This window comes from Rhinichthys klamathensis, unplaced genomic scaffold, assembly GCF_029890125.1.
Source record: "Rhinichthys klamathensis goyatoka isolate OS25496 unplaced genomic scaffold, OSU_Roscu_1.1 h1tg000567l_1, whole genome shotgun sequence".
In the NCBI taxonomy this organism is placed as follows: Eukaryota; Metazoa; Chordata; class Actinopteri; order Cypriniformes; family Leuciscidae; genus Rhinichthys; species Rhinichthys klamathensis.
Window position 1 is genome coordinate 579196 of NW_026607033.1, and position 17670 is coordinate 596865.

Below are 17670 nucleotides of genomic sequence, written 5' to 3' on the forward strand. Positions count from 1 at the left end.
CAAGTCTCAGAATTGAAGAATTGGCTGCCTTTCAGTTCATCAATTTGAATTGGCCACATTCCACAGGAAGTTTAATTGGAATGACGGGAAGAGGAATTTATTCAATTGTAATTTTAAAGAAGTGTGAAATGTGTTTCACTCTGGTCCGCACAATCTAATTTATTAATAAATATGTAAATTAAATTAAAAATAAATATGAAATATACAAACTAAGTGCAAATTTGAATAGAAACCATTCCATCCATCCATCCAAAAGTTTTGATGCTCTGCTGGGGTTTAGTGTAGACATGTTTTCACAAAATATTATGTATTTGACTTAAAACTACCTAAGTATATCTGAATGCTGTATGTGGTAAATTTGAGATTTAATAGGTTCTTATTGACATTTATGAACTGGTTGAATATTCACATCTGCTGTGAGTGACTGATTTGGTGTGTGTTTTATTTTGATATGTGTATGAGAGAATGACAAAGAATGAATTGAGATGAATGAGTTCAGGCCTTTGCAATATATATGTGTGTGTGTGTATGACAAATCATTTTTGTTTCTCTGGGGCGATGCAAATATCCACAGATCAGCAGAGATGGTTTTGAGAATTTAGTGCATTTACTGTTTTTTACAATGAAAAGTGTAATGTTTGGATTATGAAGGATTTTTTTTAAATTGTTCAATTCAAATTTTATTGTAATAAAGATCTAATATTGATCTAATATTTCACAATATTATAATGCTTATAATTGGATCTTTATTTAATGGTCATTTAAATAGAAATTTTATGATTTTTTTCTCCCCTATATGTTAAATGGACCCCCAGTTCAAAATATTTTGGGTGAAAAGAGTAATTCCCCATAAAAAACTTTTTTTTTTTTTTTTTTACAGTCAATTATATTTTATGTCATATTATAGATATATTTTGCATTTAATGGAACACAGAGAAAATATTCTCATTTTCAAGTTGCTCATTTCTATACGATGAAATCTTCATACCTTCTGTCCTAACTATTAAATCTCATTTACAAATTTCAAGCAACATGACCGTGAGTAATGCATTTTCAATTTTTGGGTGAACTGTCCCTTTAAAATCAATGTGTAAAGGGCAGTCAAGCAGTAATGGCATAATGAAACAGAACAAACTGCCTTTTAAAACTCACTCCGACTGAACACGTTCTTTGTTTAGTGTACTGCCTCTAGAGGGAGCAGTTGACCACACTCTTGACCTCTGCAATCAAGCACACAACCTGTGTTCTACAGTGTCAACTCAAAATGATAACTGCTAAATAATTTTTGGTGTCACAATACTTGCTTTCATTATTGTGCTTGTGTTCATAAATCACTGCTGTCTAGGGATCTTTTCCAGGGATGACTGTAAGGATCTGGGCTACCTGGAATCATGTTGTTGTCATGCAGGTGATATTTTGTTCTGCTTAAATATATAAAAAACAACGCTTCTCCTCCCAAACATGATTATCATTAATAGTGTTTGCTAAAGTAAGCATCACCAGTACTGTTGTTCATACAGTAGTCAACATTTGAAGTGGATCAAAAAAGTTCATCAAAGTTGTCCTAAGACAAGAACGGTTGTTCAAATTGTTCAAAATTCATGTAAAACCACTTCAAATGTTGACTACTGTCGTTGTTGATCAAACATTTTGCACATAGCTTATCCTAAATCATTTATGGACATGGACCTCAAATTGTAAGGCATGCAATTAACTTTCTATGGGATTTCTTCTCAGGTTTTCTGAATATTTGCTAGCGTGTTCTGGGTGGTTCAGTGATAATCAGTGCATTAGTACACTGTACATTCAAACTACAATCAGCAGATTTATTTTGCTATAAATTCGGCACTCTGTGCTCAGATATCATCATAGCACCACTGTATCCAGCCTAGATCATTTTGCCATGACCATCGCTCATTACGGGCCACTTGGCTGTGCCAGCGGCCCCGCTATCCACAGGAAGCAGTAATTCTTCAGTGGTACTTTGGCGAAGAGGAATGAGAAAATCAAAGCACTTGAAATAGGATTAAAGCCTCTGCTGACCTACTCTAATGAACTTTATCCACTCACAAGAGCGCCTTTCTCAGGGTACGGACTGCTGATAAATGACTTTTTCTATTGCTCTTACTGTTGTAAGAGAATCCACAAAATTAATGGAGAGTAGATTCTTACACCAAAGGTTTGTTCAGTGCATCTCCAGACTGCACTAGGCCTTTTTCCTGTTTTGATATGAGATACGAATTAGTGGTGTTTTCTAAGATGACTGCATAGAAACCACATAATGCCCTAGCAACTATCCAGGACATAGTAACTGCATAGCAACTCAAATGCTCCTTTATTAGATTAGTTTAGTGCATACTGCTGTACAGACTCCCTTATGCACTGCATTTCATTTAACGTGCTAAATAGAGGACATTTAAATCATGTTTTGTTTCAGTTTTCAAACTGAATATTAAAACAAGGCGTATTGTAAAGGTCACACATGCAAAACACAAAATGCATTTTTGTGTTTAATCACATGACTTGCACACATAACTCACATAGTTTTGGCCCTTTAATGACTGTATATGGGCTACAATACAATCCCACCCCACTGCTTTATCTGTGTGTTGACAACTATAACTTACATTCAAAACGACAATTTTCAGCTCAGTATATAATAATCATCCAGTACTTAAATCGATACTCTCCCATAATGTTATCCAGGTCTTCACATGCTCTGCATTAGTAATAACACATCACATCTGTTACTTCTAAAACTGATGAGGCACAATTACAGGCAATGCCAGCATATACGCCACGGAGATGGTATCCATAAGAATTCACAATAAGTTATCTGATGACAAAGGATGTCTACACAAAGGGATAGAAGATTTTTTTTGTCAATCTCTTTGCCAGGATGTTATTTGCGTTTCTTTATCTATGTGGTTTTGATTATGAAGTGAAATGCAGTTCAAAATGATTGAAGTTGTTCTTTTAATATACTTGCAAATTACCCTGTGCAGACTCTCTTTTATGTGCCGTTATTCTGACTTGAGAGGTTTCAAATTACAACGTGCACTTTTAAGATTCAATGTGGCTGGGGTTATTTATTTAGAGCATAACATTTAGAATTGAGTTTTTTTTAAGTTTAATAGAAAGTAAAGGAGATATAATTCATTTACACAGTTAAAAAAAGTTATTATTGAAAATAATTAACTGAATATTATCAATAATATTTTATATTAATTCTTAATAGTAGGCCCAATTCTTAATTTGACATGTTGTGGCATCTACAGTAAGCTATAACAATTAACAATTAAGTTTACATGTCTATGACTATGTAAAAGTTAGAGAACGCAATCAGTTTATGCATTGTCCTGCTGAAAAGACCAGCTTAAGGTGGTTTTGCTGCCCTTAGTTGAATTTAAATGATTTTGCGGGTCTCCTCCTGCCCCGGCCAGAAGGATTAAGCTGTTCGGCTGGTTTAGCTGATTGGCCAAACTGACCAGATGACAAATACCCTAAACCCATCTAAAACTATAGACAAGCAAACCACCTTAAACTGGTTTGCTTGTCTCTCAGCCATTGGTTGGTTGATTAGAGGGGTTTTGTGAGCTTACCAGCTGGTCAAGTTTAATCTGATCATCATTTTGGCAAAGTTGGGAGACCAGCAAAAAAAAAAAAAAAAGTAGCTTAGGCAGATTTTGTTTTTGTTCAGCAGAGAATGTGCCAAAAACGGACAAATGAAAGCTTACCACCAAGTTCTTCTTAACTGTTGGATTTAATACGTTTTATTTACCTAACAGCTGCAGGCTGATTTGCCTTTCCCTCTGTTTCAAAAGATGTGTGGGACAGCGTGCACTGTCCCGGCCCTCTTTTCAGAATGACAGAACCAATAGCCAATGACGCTGCAGGAATCTATTTACATAGATCAAATTGACGAATCCGAACGCAGTCTGTGTTCGGAGGCGGGGCTTTTGCCTGAAGTTGAGTTCCCCGTCTGCTGTAATTAAACTTTCTGAAACTTCGCGTCAGTCCGCTGCCTGTTGCTGTTCCGCCAGCGCACACTGCCTACTCTCTTCACACAGACTGTTTATCTACGACATATTACTTATAATAATGCACGGCAATGACACTCTACTGCTTTTCTTGTCTTTAATTCTCCTTTGCATTGGACTGAAGGCAATATCAGGTAAGACTGCAGCACCTGCGATACTCCTGACAGAAATTCACCATGGTTACCAGTTTCAGGCTATGTAACGTTACCTATATTACTACAGCTATAGGTGCTGGACAAAAAAAAAAAAATATATATATATATGTCAGAAATGACCTGAAAGCTTCTACACATATTCCCTTATTAACTCATTATTTTGCAGTTGCATAGTCAAGATAACGGCGGAAACTGCGGTTACCATGGTATTTTTTTCGACTGGATCATTTAACGTTTACTAACCGACGGCGACTTGTCTCCTCGACTGGTTTATATAATTTTTAACGGCAAACTGCATATTTTTCCTGCTGCTTACAAAAAGGTTTCAGTCATGTTGTTTCAATTAAGATGAAATTGTTTATCTAAGACTAAGAGCCATATAGAGCTCACCACCCAGGTTACATTTCAAGATGTTGTGTGTCTTAAAACCAAGTGCTCTACCTACCTAGACAGCTTTTTTGGGCGTCATAATCGGAAAGAAATGATGTGACGTCACGTGCGCTCTTTTGGCAGAGTGGATGTTACATCACAGAGTGCTGAGAGTGCATGTGAGCTCATGCAACGGTATGATGCCAAAAAGGCTGCCTGGATAGTCAGCTTACTAGAGGTCACACATTCTCTGTGTAGTCAGCTGCCTAACTAGACAGTTTTTGGGGGGCATTTGTGGCACATTTTTAGACCTTTTTTCTCTTGAATGAGAGTGTCCATGCAACTGTATGTTGCACACAATGCTGTATAGATAATCATCTTATTAGAGTACACAAGTCACATTCTCATGTAGGCATTTTAGATTCCATTTCAAAATAATTGTAGGTATTATCTCTTGCCCGAGAGTGCATGTTGAGCTCATGCAATTGTACGATGCCCAAAAAATACTGTCTAGGCAGCCAGAATAGTGTGTCTTCTGTACTCCAGTGAGCTACTTTCCTAGAAAGCATTTTTATGCATTATGGGAACAAAAACTCTCTTGGCAAAGAGTTAATGTTACATCACAGAGTGCTGAGAGAGCATGTGAGCTCATGCAACTGTATGATGCACAAGAACACTGTCTATGTAGGCAGCCTACTTGGTTTTGAGTGTGTGCTTCTTATGGTTCTTTGCACTTTGTTACTTCATTTTTTTAATGAACTGTTCGGTGGTTTCTGTACCCTCTATTTCCATGTTTAATGTTTTAACAACTTTATTCCCCCTGATGTGTATCATTCTTTAACTAACTGCAGACAGACTTATAAACTAAACTGTAACTTATAAAACTAAATGTTTTACTGTCTTGAAGGGTTACCACAAAACTTAGAAATGTCAGGGGATTTTAAAATATTTTTTTTAGGTCTGGAAAAGTCATGGAAATGATTAAAATCTTCTTTTTTTATTTTAAAAATCATAGAAATTACGATAGTGAATGTAAGTGTTTCTGGTTATGCTCAGCACTAAAATATTTAATTGCATGAAATTGGGTATAATGCTTATCCAGTAATCGGCTGGGAAGGTCATGGAAAAGTCATGGAAATAGAGGTTTTTTTGGGATCTCTGACGTGACTATCCACTTTGCACTGCTTTTCAAATAACAACGTGTTGCATGTCCTCTAGCGCAATCTGCCATGTACGAGACAGATGTGGTCGTTCCGCAGGAGCTGCGGCCAGAAGAGGTGCACCTGCTCCAGGGAACCTACAGGTGGAGCAGAGGTCGCAGACGACGTTCGGACCATCAGCAGGAGGACCACCTGTTTCTACGGCTGCCTGCTTTCGGAAAGGAACTCTACTTGCAGCTCCATAGAGACGACTCTTTCCTCGCCGAGGGGTTTTTGATGGAGGAGAGGAGCGAGGAGGGCAGCGTTCAGCATGAACCTGTTCTAAAGGTTCGGCGGTGTTTCTATACCGGAGCCGTTCTCAATCACACTGACTCTTTCGCCTCATTGGATGCTTGTGGTGGACTGGTGAGTGGAGTTCCAAGTTCCAAGCTGTTGGGAGATTGTCACTGCTGGAAAGGCATGAATGTGTTTGTTTCAATAACAAGAAATCTGATTTTGCTTAAAGAAAATTAAAGTCCTTTAAATTTCGTTGCCTCCTCTAATTATCGTTACCATAATGCAAAAAACTCACATTCTCATCTATTATATGTATTATTTGTTTATTAATTTGAACATTTTCTTGATGTCTAACCTTTTAAAAGATTGAGTTTAGTAAGATTGTTTTTTTAAAAAGAAATTAAGACTTTCATTCAGCAAGGACGCAATAAATTGATCAGAGTGACAGTAAATATATTTTTACAATGTTACAAAAGATTTCCATTTTGCTATTCTTTTAAATTAGCTATTTATCAAACAATTCTGACATTTTTTTTTATAATGAAAATATTTTTTTTAGAGTTTCTTGAGCATCAAATCAGCATATTAGAATGATTTCTGAAGGATCATGTGACACTGCAGACTGGAGTAATGATGCTGAAAATTCAGCTTTGACATCACAGGAATAAATTACATTTAAAAATATATTAAAATAGATAATTTAAATGAATAATAATAATAATAGTTCATAATATTAGTTTTTACTGTATTTTTGATCAAATAAATGCAGTCCTGGTGAGCATAAGAGACTTTTTTCAAAACATTAAAAAATCTTACCTACCCCAAACTTTTGAACAATACTGTATCCAAAGTGTATCCAAAATAAGCACAATTTTTCTGGTTAATAGAGTTTTATTAATTGCTTTTGCGACATTTTGATCAAAACAGACGTGAAACCTTTTTTTGACACTAGTGAGTAGAGAACTAACAATATAGGTGCTTTTTAAAAATTATAATGTAATTGTTCGTATTAGAAGAAAGGATATGTGCTGAAATGTCGTGAAAAAATTGTCACAATGCATTTAATTCTTAATGGTCCTAAAAACAGGCTTACTTTTCTTTCTTATTAGTTATCTTTTGATTTTAAGTTCAAATGTGACACTGACATGTTTTTGTGAGATACACCCGACCACACTTTGAATATGTGGTGGTTATTTGACTTGTGGTTGTGAGCATTCCAGGCCCACCCATGGGAGAGAGGCTGTTTGTTTGAGAAAGAGTTTCCCTGACTTTGGTCCCATTACGATCATTCCATCCTTCAAACTTCCTTTTGAAATGCCATCAATCAAACACCAGAAAGGGATGTGGCACTCCATTATCGCAAGCTGTCAATTAATCTGATTAGAGTGCAGGTTTTTTCAGTCATCTGATTGGCCAGGGCTTGTGGTCTTTGACGTATTCTGAACAAACTTATTGACAAACCTCACCGATTGACAGTTCGGTTAACTGACAACTAGTTGACCACCCTGACCCATCCCTCTTTATGCTGACTATGTGGAAAATGAGCTCATTGTTACTGTAAATGCTCTATCCACATGTGACTAGAAGGGTCAGACATTTTTGACACCTAAAGTGAGACTGACCGTGAGCAGATGTGAAGCTCTCAACGGTTTTGCAGATAAGTCGAAGATCAGCTGTGTGTTTTAACTGGCCCCATCTGACAGCTGTCAGTGACGCGAGCAGTTCTCTCGCCGCTTTGCTCACCGCAAGGAAATACAATTTTGGATGGTGGAAATGATGTCCAGTTTTTAAACTATTTTTTACATTTTCATTTTCAAAAACATGAAAAAATCTTACCAACCCTAAACTTTTGAATGGTAGTATGCTATCCCAAATAAGCAAAATTTTCTGGTTAACAATGATTTTTTTTATAGCTATTTTTAGGGCCGTTTTCACAACACTGTTTTCAACTAAAAGCTTAAAACGTTTTATGCGTTTTGGCCGTTCATTTATACAACTATGTCGGTTTGGGGGCCTGAAAACTTGAAACTTTGAAACTTCTGAAAATGGTTTTCAAAGTGCAAGTTTGTGAAATCGAAATCGTCTCTGTGTAAACTATGAAAACACAAATGTGTGAAAATGGTGACATCATGCGCATGCGTATTATGTGTTCAGTCTAAAGGCATGTAGTGTTTCTTTACAAATGTTTTCTGTTTTTAGTACATCGTTGATGTGTAATTGTACCCTTAGATACTTTTACATATTAATTGATTTAAGCATATTTATAGTTATAGTTACCATTTTTGATAAAATTTTTCCACGGATCTTCGTTTTTGCCCTTTATCACGATAGGACAGTTAGTTGACAGGAAGCAAAGTTGGAGAGAGAGAGAGGGGGACAGGACCGGGAAAGGTCCACGAGCCGGGGCTCGAACCTGGGACGCCCGAAGCGCAACTGCCCACGAGGCGATTGGCGCAGACACGGATCTTGTTGCAATGCATTGTGGGAATCCCTACTCATTGAAGAATGCATATAATGCAACTTTTGATCTTGTGCAAAAGAAGGTTGCTGTCTACGTAGGGAGCTCACTAGGCTTTGAAAAGAGACCTTCATGCGCAGTCTACTTCTTCTAACTTCTACTTAGTAATCTTGTTTAAACAATGTTGAAGTTTGAGAGGACCAAAACAAGGTTTTCCTGCCTGTTAATGTCATTTCGGACCATTTTTCCTGCTCTATCTCTCCTCGGAGTGTAGCCATATGTAACTGTACTTTGTTTAACCTGGTACATGTGGGGTTTGTCTGTACATGTTGTGATGAAAGCGTATGTTTTACAGCCTCTATGGGCAACTTCCTGTCAGCACTCCCATGTTCTTTTCCTCCTCCACCCGCCTGGGGCTCTATGCACATCTGCCTCACCTCATCCATGTGCATTTTCCACTCTTTTCTCCAGCGAAGCCTCTGTTGTGCTGCTTGGATCATGCAGCGTCAATCCGGACTATTCTGCTTGACTGAACGCTGTCTCCGGATTTGATGCTGACTTTGTAGTTTTGGGCCTTGGCAAAAGGAGATAAATTATTATCACATTTCACATCTTTGTGCCCTTGAAGCCACGAGGGGTGACACGGTCAGGTGGAGGGGAAAGAAGGCTTCGTATATGGGAGATCCTGGGTTTGCTGTAATAGAAAACACATCAGCTTCCTCCTGAAGCACATCATCTGAGATTCTCTATGCAATCTTAAAGGAATAGTTCACCTAAAATTAAAGTTATGCCATTATTTACTGTACATCAGCAGTTCATAGTGATCAAAAACATGAACGTAGTCCATATCTTAAATGTCTGTTTCTCACATTAAGGTATCATGTGACTTCAGAAGTCTTAGTCACATGGACTCAGTTTATAGTGATTTCATGAGTTTCTTTTAAAAGCTTTGCAGGTGTGGCTTTAAGACATAAAAAAAAAAAAATCCAAATCAAATCAAGTAAAGCTGATGAAATATGAGCTGTCTGTTCAGGTAGTGCAGTAATCTTCTGGTATATCTACATATCTTGTTGTTTTCAGTATGTGCAGAACCTGTTTATTAAAGAAATTAAAAGTAGCCTAATTATAATTATTTGTTGCAAATTATATAAATACAATGTAATCTATGTGCATGTATGTATGTACTATGTATGTGTGTGTGTATATATATTATAACATTTTATAATAAAATTGTGAAATATTTTAATGTAATCTATGTAATTAAAATATATTAATTGATATATAGAAAAAAACGAATAATACGATTTTTTTTATAAATTAAAATAATAAAAAAATATAAATTCTTTATAACTTTTTTAACTTTTGAAAAACATGACTTTTTTAATATCCTTAATATCTTACTGGACAGTTTTCTGAACATTCTGAACATTTACAGATTGCCTCCAAAGTTACAAATTCTATCCAGATAAAGGCTTTCTCATCTGCCGTTATTGATTGTTCCACCTCATGTGTTTTCTTGCAGACTGGCCTGGTTCAAACTGAAGAGGAAAGACTGTTCATCACGCCAGTGGGCCAGGCTGCGGATTCCTTCTCTGGCTGGGAACACCGAGTGATCCGGGAAATACATTCTTCATCGGATGGACCTGCTACTGCTGCAGACAGCAGCCCGAAATTGTGCCAAACCATCCAAGGTGAGACATCGCTGCGCTGAAATGTGGAGGGCTTAACCGTGTCAAGTGTGGCAAGCCCCATTGATTTAGAGGTCATTTTAGTTCAGTTCGTAGCTTCACAGGGATTTCATTTTGTCAAATTGTGGGTGCTAGTGGGAAAAGTGGTGTATTTATGCAGTCAGTTACACTGCTGTGGAATAAATGCACAGTTTAACACCTTTTTCACCCAGAGACCTTTACGATTTCTATGTGCTACATGTATACTAGTGTTTCTACAGTGGATTTAAAAGCACACAGATTCTAGGTTGACTATCAAGTGGTGACCCATGGTTCCAAATTTGTTCATCATAAACTAAAACCTGTTAAATTTTCTTACTAGTGACAGATAAAATACTGTACATTTTTATTGGACATTTAGTGGATTTATTTCACTCTCCTAACTATGCACAATTATATGTTTAGTTGCATTTTATTATTTGCATTCAGCATTGCTCTGTAGAAACAAACCTGTGAATCTCTTTTGGGCCACAACTCACCAGTGGTGAACCACTACGCTCTAGGAGTCTGTTATCATAATCTCACGCTCAGGTTCTCATGTGTCTCCCATCTTCCTCTTCCCTCCAGGACCGCTTAAGATTCAAGAGTTGTCAAGTCTGTAAATCAAGTGTTTCATAGAAACCTTTATGACTCCATGTAACTCTTTGATGTCTTCATCTTCGTAGCAGCGTTGAAAGATATTGGGAGAGAGAAAGCTCCGCTGTTTTGCTCTTTAATGCCTTTATCGCACTGGTAAATGGTGGTAAACTCCTGTTGGAGCGTGCTGCTTTGCTGTTGAAATACTACCAGTAAGAAAGCAAGTATTCTGTTGGCCTGCTCGCGTACATTAATAATACCGTGCATATTTTCCAGCCCCTTGGGTTTTTCTTTGCCAGGATTATGGATTTTTCTTGCCGAAAGGAATTCGCATGTTTGAAAACGGCCTCTTCTGTTCCCTCTGATTCTCTGAATGCCTCCAGCATCTGCAGGTTTTCATATTCCGAGGCAGGAAGTTTTGTCTAAGCATATTGCATTATTGGATTTGTAGTTTACCCTTTGAAATGAAGATGTAATTATCCAAAAATCTGGGTATGTGTGTGGATATATACAATCCTATGGGCCAACAAAAACAATTTATGGAATTTCCATATGTACGCTACCCTAGTTCGTGGCTGATTACATTAGATCCAGACTTAAAGTCCCCTTGAACTTTTTGCCTGGTTCAACATCGTTCAAGTCCACTGTTTTTACTTTTGACTTTGTGTACTATGAATATTACATAACCCGAGGATGAGAAGACCACCGGCAGACTTGACAAGTAGATTTTTTCCATATGCCAGTATCTGGGAATTTAAGTAACCAAAACCAGTTCATATAGACGAAAAAACGGATAGTTGGAAATGAAAGAAAGGTTGGTGGGTATGCAAGGGTCTTGATATGTGGGTGCATTTGTGTGTTTCAGGCATGCGGTTGGACTCTAGCGATCTTGTCTCTGCTGTAAAAAAGCTCCAGGTGCATTAGCGATGCGGTTTCCCCCAGCACCTGGTGTCTGCAAGTCTGTCAGTCAGTCAGGCGATAGACCAATAGGCGAAAAAAGTGCCAGATTTGGGGGGAAAATTCTTTCCTCTGCACTCATGTCTGTCGGAGGCCTTTCAGCTGGCCTGCCAGAGTCTTCTCTCTCATTTCCCACCAGGGTTTGGGAAGCTGCTTCGAAACCTAAGCTTGCCAAGCTACAAGCTGCTCATAATTTAAAGTAGTTCAGATACAGTCAGGTTAGCCTTTTGATAAAGTAGTCTGTTCCACATCCGCCATGATTTTCAGTAAAATGTGTTCATAAAGTGGTAAAAACTTAACTGATGTTATTCTTATGTGATTGATATTTGACATTGCGAATGGCATTTTTATCTGTCGTTTTTCATTGAAGAAATAGATAAATTACATATTATTGTGATTGGAAAATGCATCACTATTATACACATCCCGGCAGTAATTTTCAATCAGAGCAACGCTGAGCTACGCATAGTTGTCAACAGAACTCAACTGCACGCACGCTGGAAGAAGTAGTAAAATAATGAGTGTTGCTTCTTTTACTTGGTCCTCCATGAGTGCGACCAAAGGAGAAACCACAACGACCACAGGGTTTTCATTGCATACCATCTTCTTAGCGACCATCGGAGCCAGCTGATAAATTAAACTCTTGCCGAACCCCGTAGGAAGGGCGGCAAACATCTTTCCGATCATGCCTTGATTGCAGTTCTCTGTTCGTCTTTTAAAATTAATGCCCTGTCGATTTCTTTTACAACAGACGCGATAGCGCAATCTATACATCTCAATTCTCCAGCTGCAGTCATCTCTGAGGGAAACCAGTTCAACCCAAGCGCTCTTTGATAACGTGATGATTACGTAACTGCAGATCATCTGTCCATCATCATATAAAGCCCGCCCTGGCAATTTGATTGGCCCGACGATTTTTGAACTGATCATAATTACTCCTCAATGGATCGAGTCCAGACCAAACTTCCTGACCAAATAATGTTGTGGGCGGGGTTCGGGCTGGCATCCAGGCTAGTGTAATGCTTTTATTAGAAGGGAATTTCTATCATATTTTTTGAAAACTGACACTGTCCAAACACACAGATCCTCCTCAGACTTACAGTAGAAAGGAGCAAAGGTTTGTCTGATAATTGACGACCACAGTTGCTAAGATCAGTAATGTATAATGTATAAAAACATAATGTGCTAAACAGGCTCCAAAATTGTTCATTCACTTGTCCTAGTTGCTTGTCTGGAAAAAAACAGGATTTAAGTAAATATATTTTTTTCTGAAGCAATATTCTCATTTGTGTTCTATCAGCTTTTGTGATATTTAGCCCAAGGCATTTTCCCCTAATCTTTTTTTAATGTATGCCTTATCTTTCATTTCAAATTCTTAAATTTGATCAATAAATTCATTTAGAATAAAAAGACACTATAGGGCTGTTACCAATCAAAATAAATCATCTACAATGAAAAAATACAACTGTATTAAATGATGTCATGAGATTGTTTTAAATATTTTTTGAATATACAGATAAAAAATATTGGGGAAAGAATTATACTTTTAAACATGAAACTAAACCACCAGTAGGTGCCAGCAAGTGACCGTCTTAATGAGTGAATCATTGAGTCATTTAGACGTTTCGTTCAGATGGCTGATGCATTCAAGAATGAGGCAGTTGTTTATGAATGGGTCATTGAATCTTTGACTCAACTGATTCGTTCAAAACGCTGAATCATTTAGTAATGAAACAAGGGTGAGGTTTGCTTTGAGATGCACTATGGTTCTGCTGTGATCTTTGTTTTGAACTATTTTCGCTGCTGAAATAGAACAAAAACAGTCAATATTACGTCTAAAATGTACTAATGTAATGTAATGTAAAGTACTTGTTTATTGAAATGTAGGAAATCAGTGTCACATTTTCAATCGTGATGGTATTCAGGAAGAGAACACTCTTGGTCGTGGGATGTTGCTTAACTGTATCATATGTTATAAATATAAAACTCCACATTTAGATTTTTTTTTTTTTACCACAGTATGTTAACTGAGTGTGTGCTGCACTCATTTGTTTCGAAGGCCGATTGGGTCACCACTGAGTGACGAAGGCTCTTTCCTTGAAAGGGACTTTGCTTAAATGCGGCCTCTAAATATGGCTTTCGTTTCCCCTGCAATGAAGGTAACAACAGATCCGTCCTTCGAAGGATGTAGCCTCTGAATTTGGAGCCTACTAATGAATTGTGATGCAGCTAGTGAATTGTTTCTATATGAATGAACCGTTAAAATTAACCAACTGCTAAAATGAATCAGCCCTTTCAACGCTATTTCAGTGAGAGAGATATTTTCTTTACTTCATCTCATCAGTGCTCAACAAAATGTTGATGCAAAAAATGTTTTTGAAAAAAAATAGCTAGTTGTTTTTTAGTTGTTACTAGTATTTTGAAAACAGAAGTACTGTCATGCAACTGAAAATCTACTAGTCACGCCACAACATTTAGTTAGTTTCTCCCCAAGATTACCGTTGTCTCTTCCTCTTTAAAAGCTCAAAACAGTTAAGTGAGAAAAGTTGAGCATTGCTTCCCACAATAACCCCACCTCAAAAACCAAGTCCTCAGAGAAGGATACTCGCAGAAACAGACCTTAAATCCATTAAACTCCACATGCCCCTCTCGGGCACACAAACACACATACACACACGCGCTGTCTGGATGCGTAAGATGGATCAGGTTGCACGGTGGTGACGGCAGGAGTGAGGAAAAGCTGCCGGTTTCCCTCAATGATTCCCTCTCTGTCTCCACTGAAATTGGATTCTGACAAAACGCACTTAGCACTTCTAATCGGGCCGTGTAATCTGCGGAGTTGTAGGTCCGTTGATCCATTCTGCCCACGCTCACATGCCAGGAAGCTCAGGTTCAGGACAAACAGACGGCTTGCCTCATTCTTCATGTCGGTGCGTTAGCGTCGTGAGTGGAGTTGAAGAGGATCAAGTATCCACATTGAGAAGAGGGAACGCCGGTTTGGGAGCAGACACAAAGACTGATCTGATCCGAGAGGAAACAACGTGTGAAATTTGTAGGACTGATCCAAGAAGAGCGTTTGATTGATGCGTACAGCACATTCATGCTGAACTCTGGGGGTGGTTAGTGGCTAGTTTGGTGTCTGGAGAGAACAGAATCTACCCAAAAATGATTATGAGAAACTTGTCATTTAGGCGGTGCGTTTATCTGAAGTGACTTACAGTGTATTTGTTAAAGGGAGAAGCACAGTGGTTAAAAGCTGATGGATCACTAAATGAATGGTGATTTATACTGTAAAAAATCTACATTGAATCTCTATTCTGCTTGATTCTCACAGAGTAACAGTGTACGGGTTGAGAATGATATGAGGGTGAGTAAAGGATGACAGAATAAAGAGAAAATGTATTCCTCTAACCGTCCAGTTTCTTACAGCATTAGTTTGAGGGTATCTATCCCGAATTATCTCCTAAATAATGCAGGTAGTATTTACAAATATTCTACGCAGTGTGTATGGAACTGAAGCATAAGCATAAACAAAACGCCTCAGATGACTGTGATTTAGTTAAAATTGCTGAACACAACAAGCCTTTTGTCATTGTTATATTAATTTGGTCAAAAATAGCGGAAACCAAACACGCGAGACGCCAGAACGTAGCTATTGTGACCATATGGTGTCAATCATCGCAGTTTTGGGAGTGAGTCATGTTCCGTACACACACAATAATGATAATTTAGGGGATTCACTCACGCATTTAAATGCAGTTGTCACTCCTGAAACTTTACCGTGTGTACATGGCCATTGAAGAGCTAAAAAAGTGTACCAGGTTGGTAGCATGGGCGATAATAAAGCTAAGTGCTAAGAGTTAATGTTAATAGAGTTAATGATCTCATTAACATCTCAGTTGTTTTGGTTGTTTCTCCTAGACTGCAATTAGATTAAATTGAGAGCAAAACAACAACAACAAAAAAACAAAACAAAAAACTCTCTGAGCTGCTATCTGCAACTTTGTCAACTATTGGCTCATTTGTTTGTTTTATTTCTATTATAAGCCCTTTTGGGAGAAACATCTTAGTCAAAGTTGATACTTAAACATAACTCCATAGAAAACAGCGTTTAGTCTTTTAAGCTATGGAGGCAATTTTTTTTTTATAAAAGACTATCATTTTTCAGCTCTGTTATACAGAAAAAAAACATTTTTCTTCTACCTACCAATTTGATGGCCCTCACAAAGCATGAACACACACACACACGAGATTGTGCAGGTCTGGGTACGTGATTTATGATTCCCCTTCAGCATGAAAATATTATTTATAGTCATTCACACCGTTTTCACCATTATGGCCCCTCACAAAGCTTCAGGGGCCTGACTGAGAGATTTATCGGCAGTTAATTAATTGAATTTTGGAATGGACACATCAGCATCATGGCCTGAAATCGAGCGTCAGCGTCAGTTCTGGCAGGCCAGGTAGTCAAGCTGCTGCTTATGCTATTTGCTATCAACACTGTCCCGTCAGCTGATCTGCTCCAGCTGAGCTGCATTAGCTGGTTAACTCCCCTCGCTGTTCAATGGCCAAGCTCAAACAAGGCGCCTTATTTTAAGCTCATTCACCTTGCTCATACATGCTTGCTGCTCGCTCTGCTAGCTCGCTGCTCGCTTCTGCTGCCCGCCACCTCCCCAGCTCCTCCTTATGCATAACGTGGCATTTGCTATGTCATGTTGCTGCTCTGTTCACAGGGGGATATTTTAGCTCTCACAGTCTAAAACTGTGTGAGCGTTCCCTAATGCTGCTGCTGCTGTCCTCTGACTCTCTGCTATTTCATGGTGCTCATGAAAGGTCAGAGGACTCCCTGAACAGAGCCATACCGCCAATTTCAATTCAGGAACATCAACCTGTTTGCAATCTATTCAAATAATTCTTAATTATTTTGTCTGTGTGTTCTTGACTTAATGGACCTGACAGAAATCAGGTTAAATGTTGTGGAGAGTTGAAGTGAGCACATCCAAAAGTATCAATGACTCGAATGAGTTTTTATTAAGACTTATGAACATCAAGAGGATGTTATAAACAAATGGATTGTTAAAGGAACAGTTCAGCCAAAAATAAAAGACCTGTCATCATTTACTCACCCTCATGTTGTTCCAAACACATATAAAGCCTCTTTTAAATGGAGTATAAACGTGTTTAACAGAATTTTTAATCTTCAAATATTGTCCATAGAAATGTGTTGTGCCAGGTTTACGCACACTATTGATTCTCATGTCTCATAACTGATTGAAGATCAAAACAACTTTGAATATGCAGAAATGTTGTAATTTCGGAAAAAGTTTCAAATATTTTGTTTTGTTTATCTTGCACAGAAAGCTATAATATGTTCAGATTTTGTTTTATGTTTTTGAAAGAAGTCTCACCAAGGCTGTATTATTTCATAAAAAAATGTACTAAAATCAGTAATATTGTGAAATACTTTTTGCAATTTCAAATAACTGTTTTCTATTTGAATATATTATAAAATGTAATTTATTCCTATGATGGCAAAGCTGAATTTTCAGCATCATTACCTTCAGAAATCATCCTAATATGCTGATTTGCTGCTCAAGAAACATTTTTTTTTATCAATATGATAATGGAAACTTACATATTTTTTTCAGGATTCTTTGATAAATATAACTTTCAAAATAACTGCATTTATTTGATATCTTTTGTAAAAAATGTAATACATGTCTTTACTGTAACTTTTGATCAATATAATGCATCCTTGCTGAGCAAAAGCATTATTTAAAAAGAAAAATCTTACTGACCTCAAAGTTTTGAACAGTACGATTCACTGTAGTCCAAACAAATCATTATCCTTAAATTTTTTTCTGACTAGAATAAAAAAAAAAAAAAAAAATGAAATCATTTTAATGGATATATTCAGTGAACACATGGTTGCATTTACACTTATGTGAATAA

General features: G+C 37.5%; 1 protein-coding gene across 2 annotated transcripts in view; it reads left to right on the forward strand.

Annotated features, from left to right (window-relative positions):
• The first annotated feature begins 4009 nt into the window (after positions 1 to 4009).
• The window catches only part of adamts17 (ADAM metallopeptidase with thrombospondin type 1 motif, 17), a 155096-nt gene continuing 141435 nt past the window's right edge, over positions 4010 to 17670 (forward strand). For both annotated transcript variants that reach the window (XM_056239563.1, XM_056239564.1), the window contains exons 1-3: positions 4010 to 4174; positions 5783 to 6129; positions 9981 to 10149. In XM_056239563.1, the coding sequence (XP_056095538.1) occupies positions 4102 to 4174; positions 5783 to 6129; positions 9981 to 10149 (589 nt within the window). In that variant the 5' untranslated portion in view covers positions 4010 to 4101. The remainder of the gene's footprint in view (positions 4175 to 5782; positions 6130 to 9980; positions 10150 to 17670) is intronic.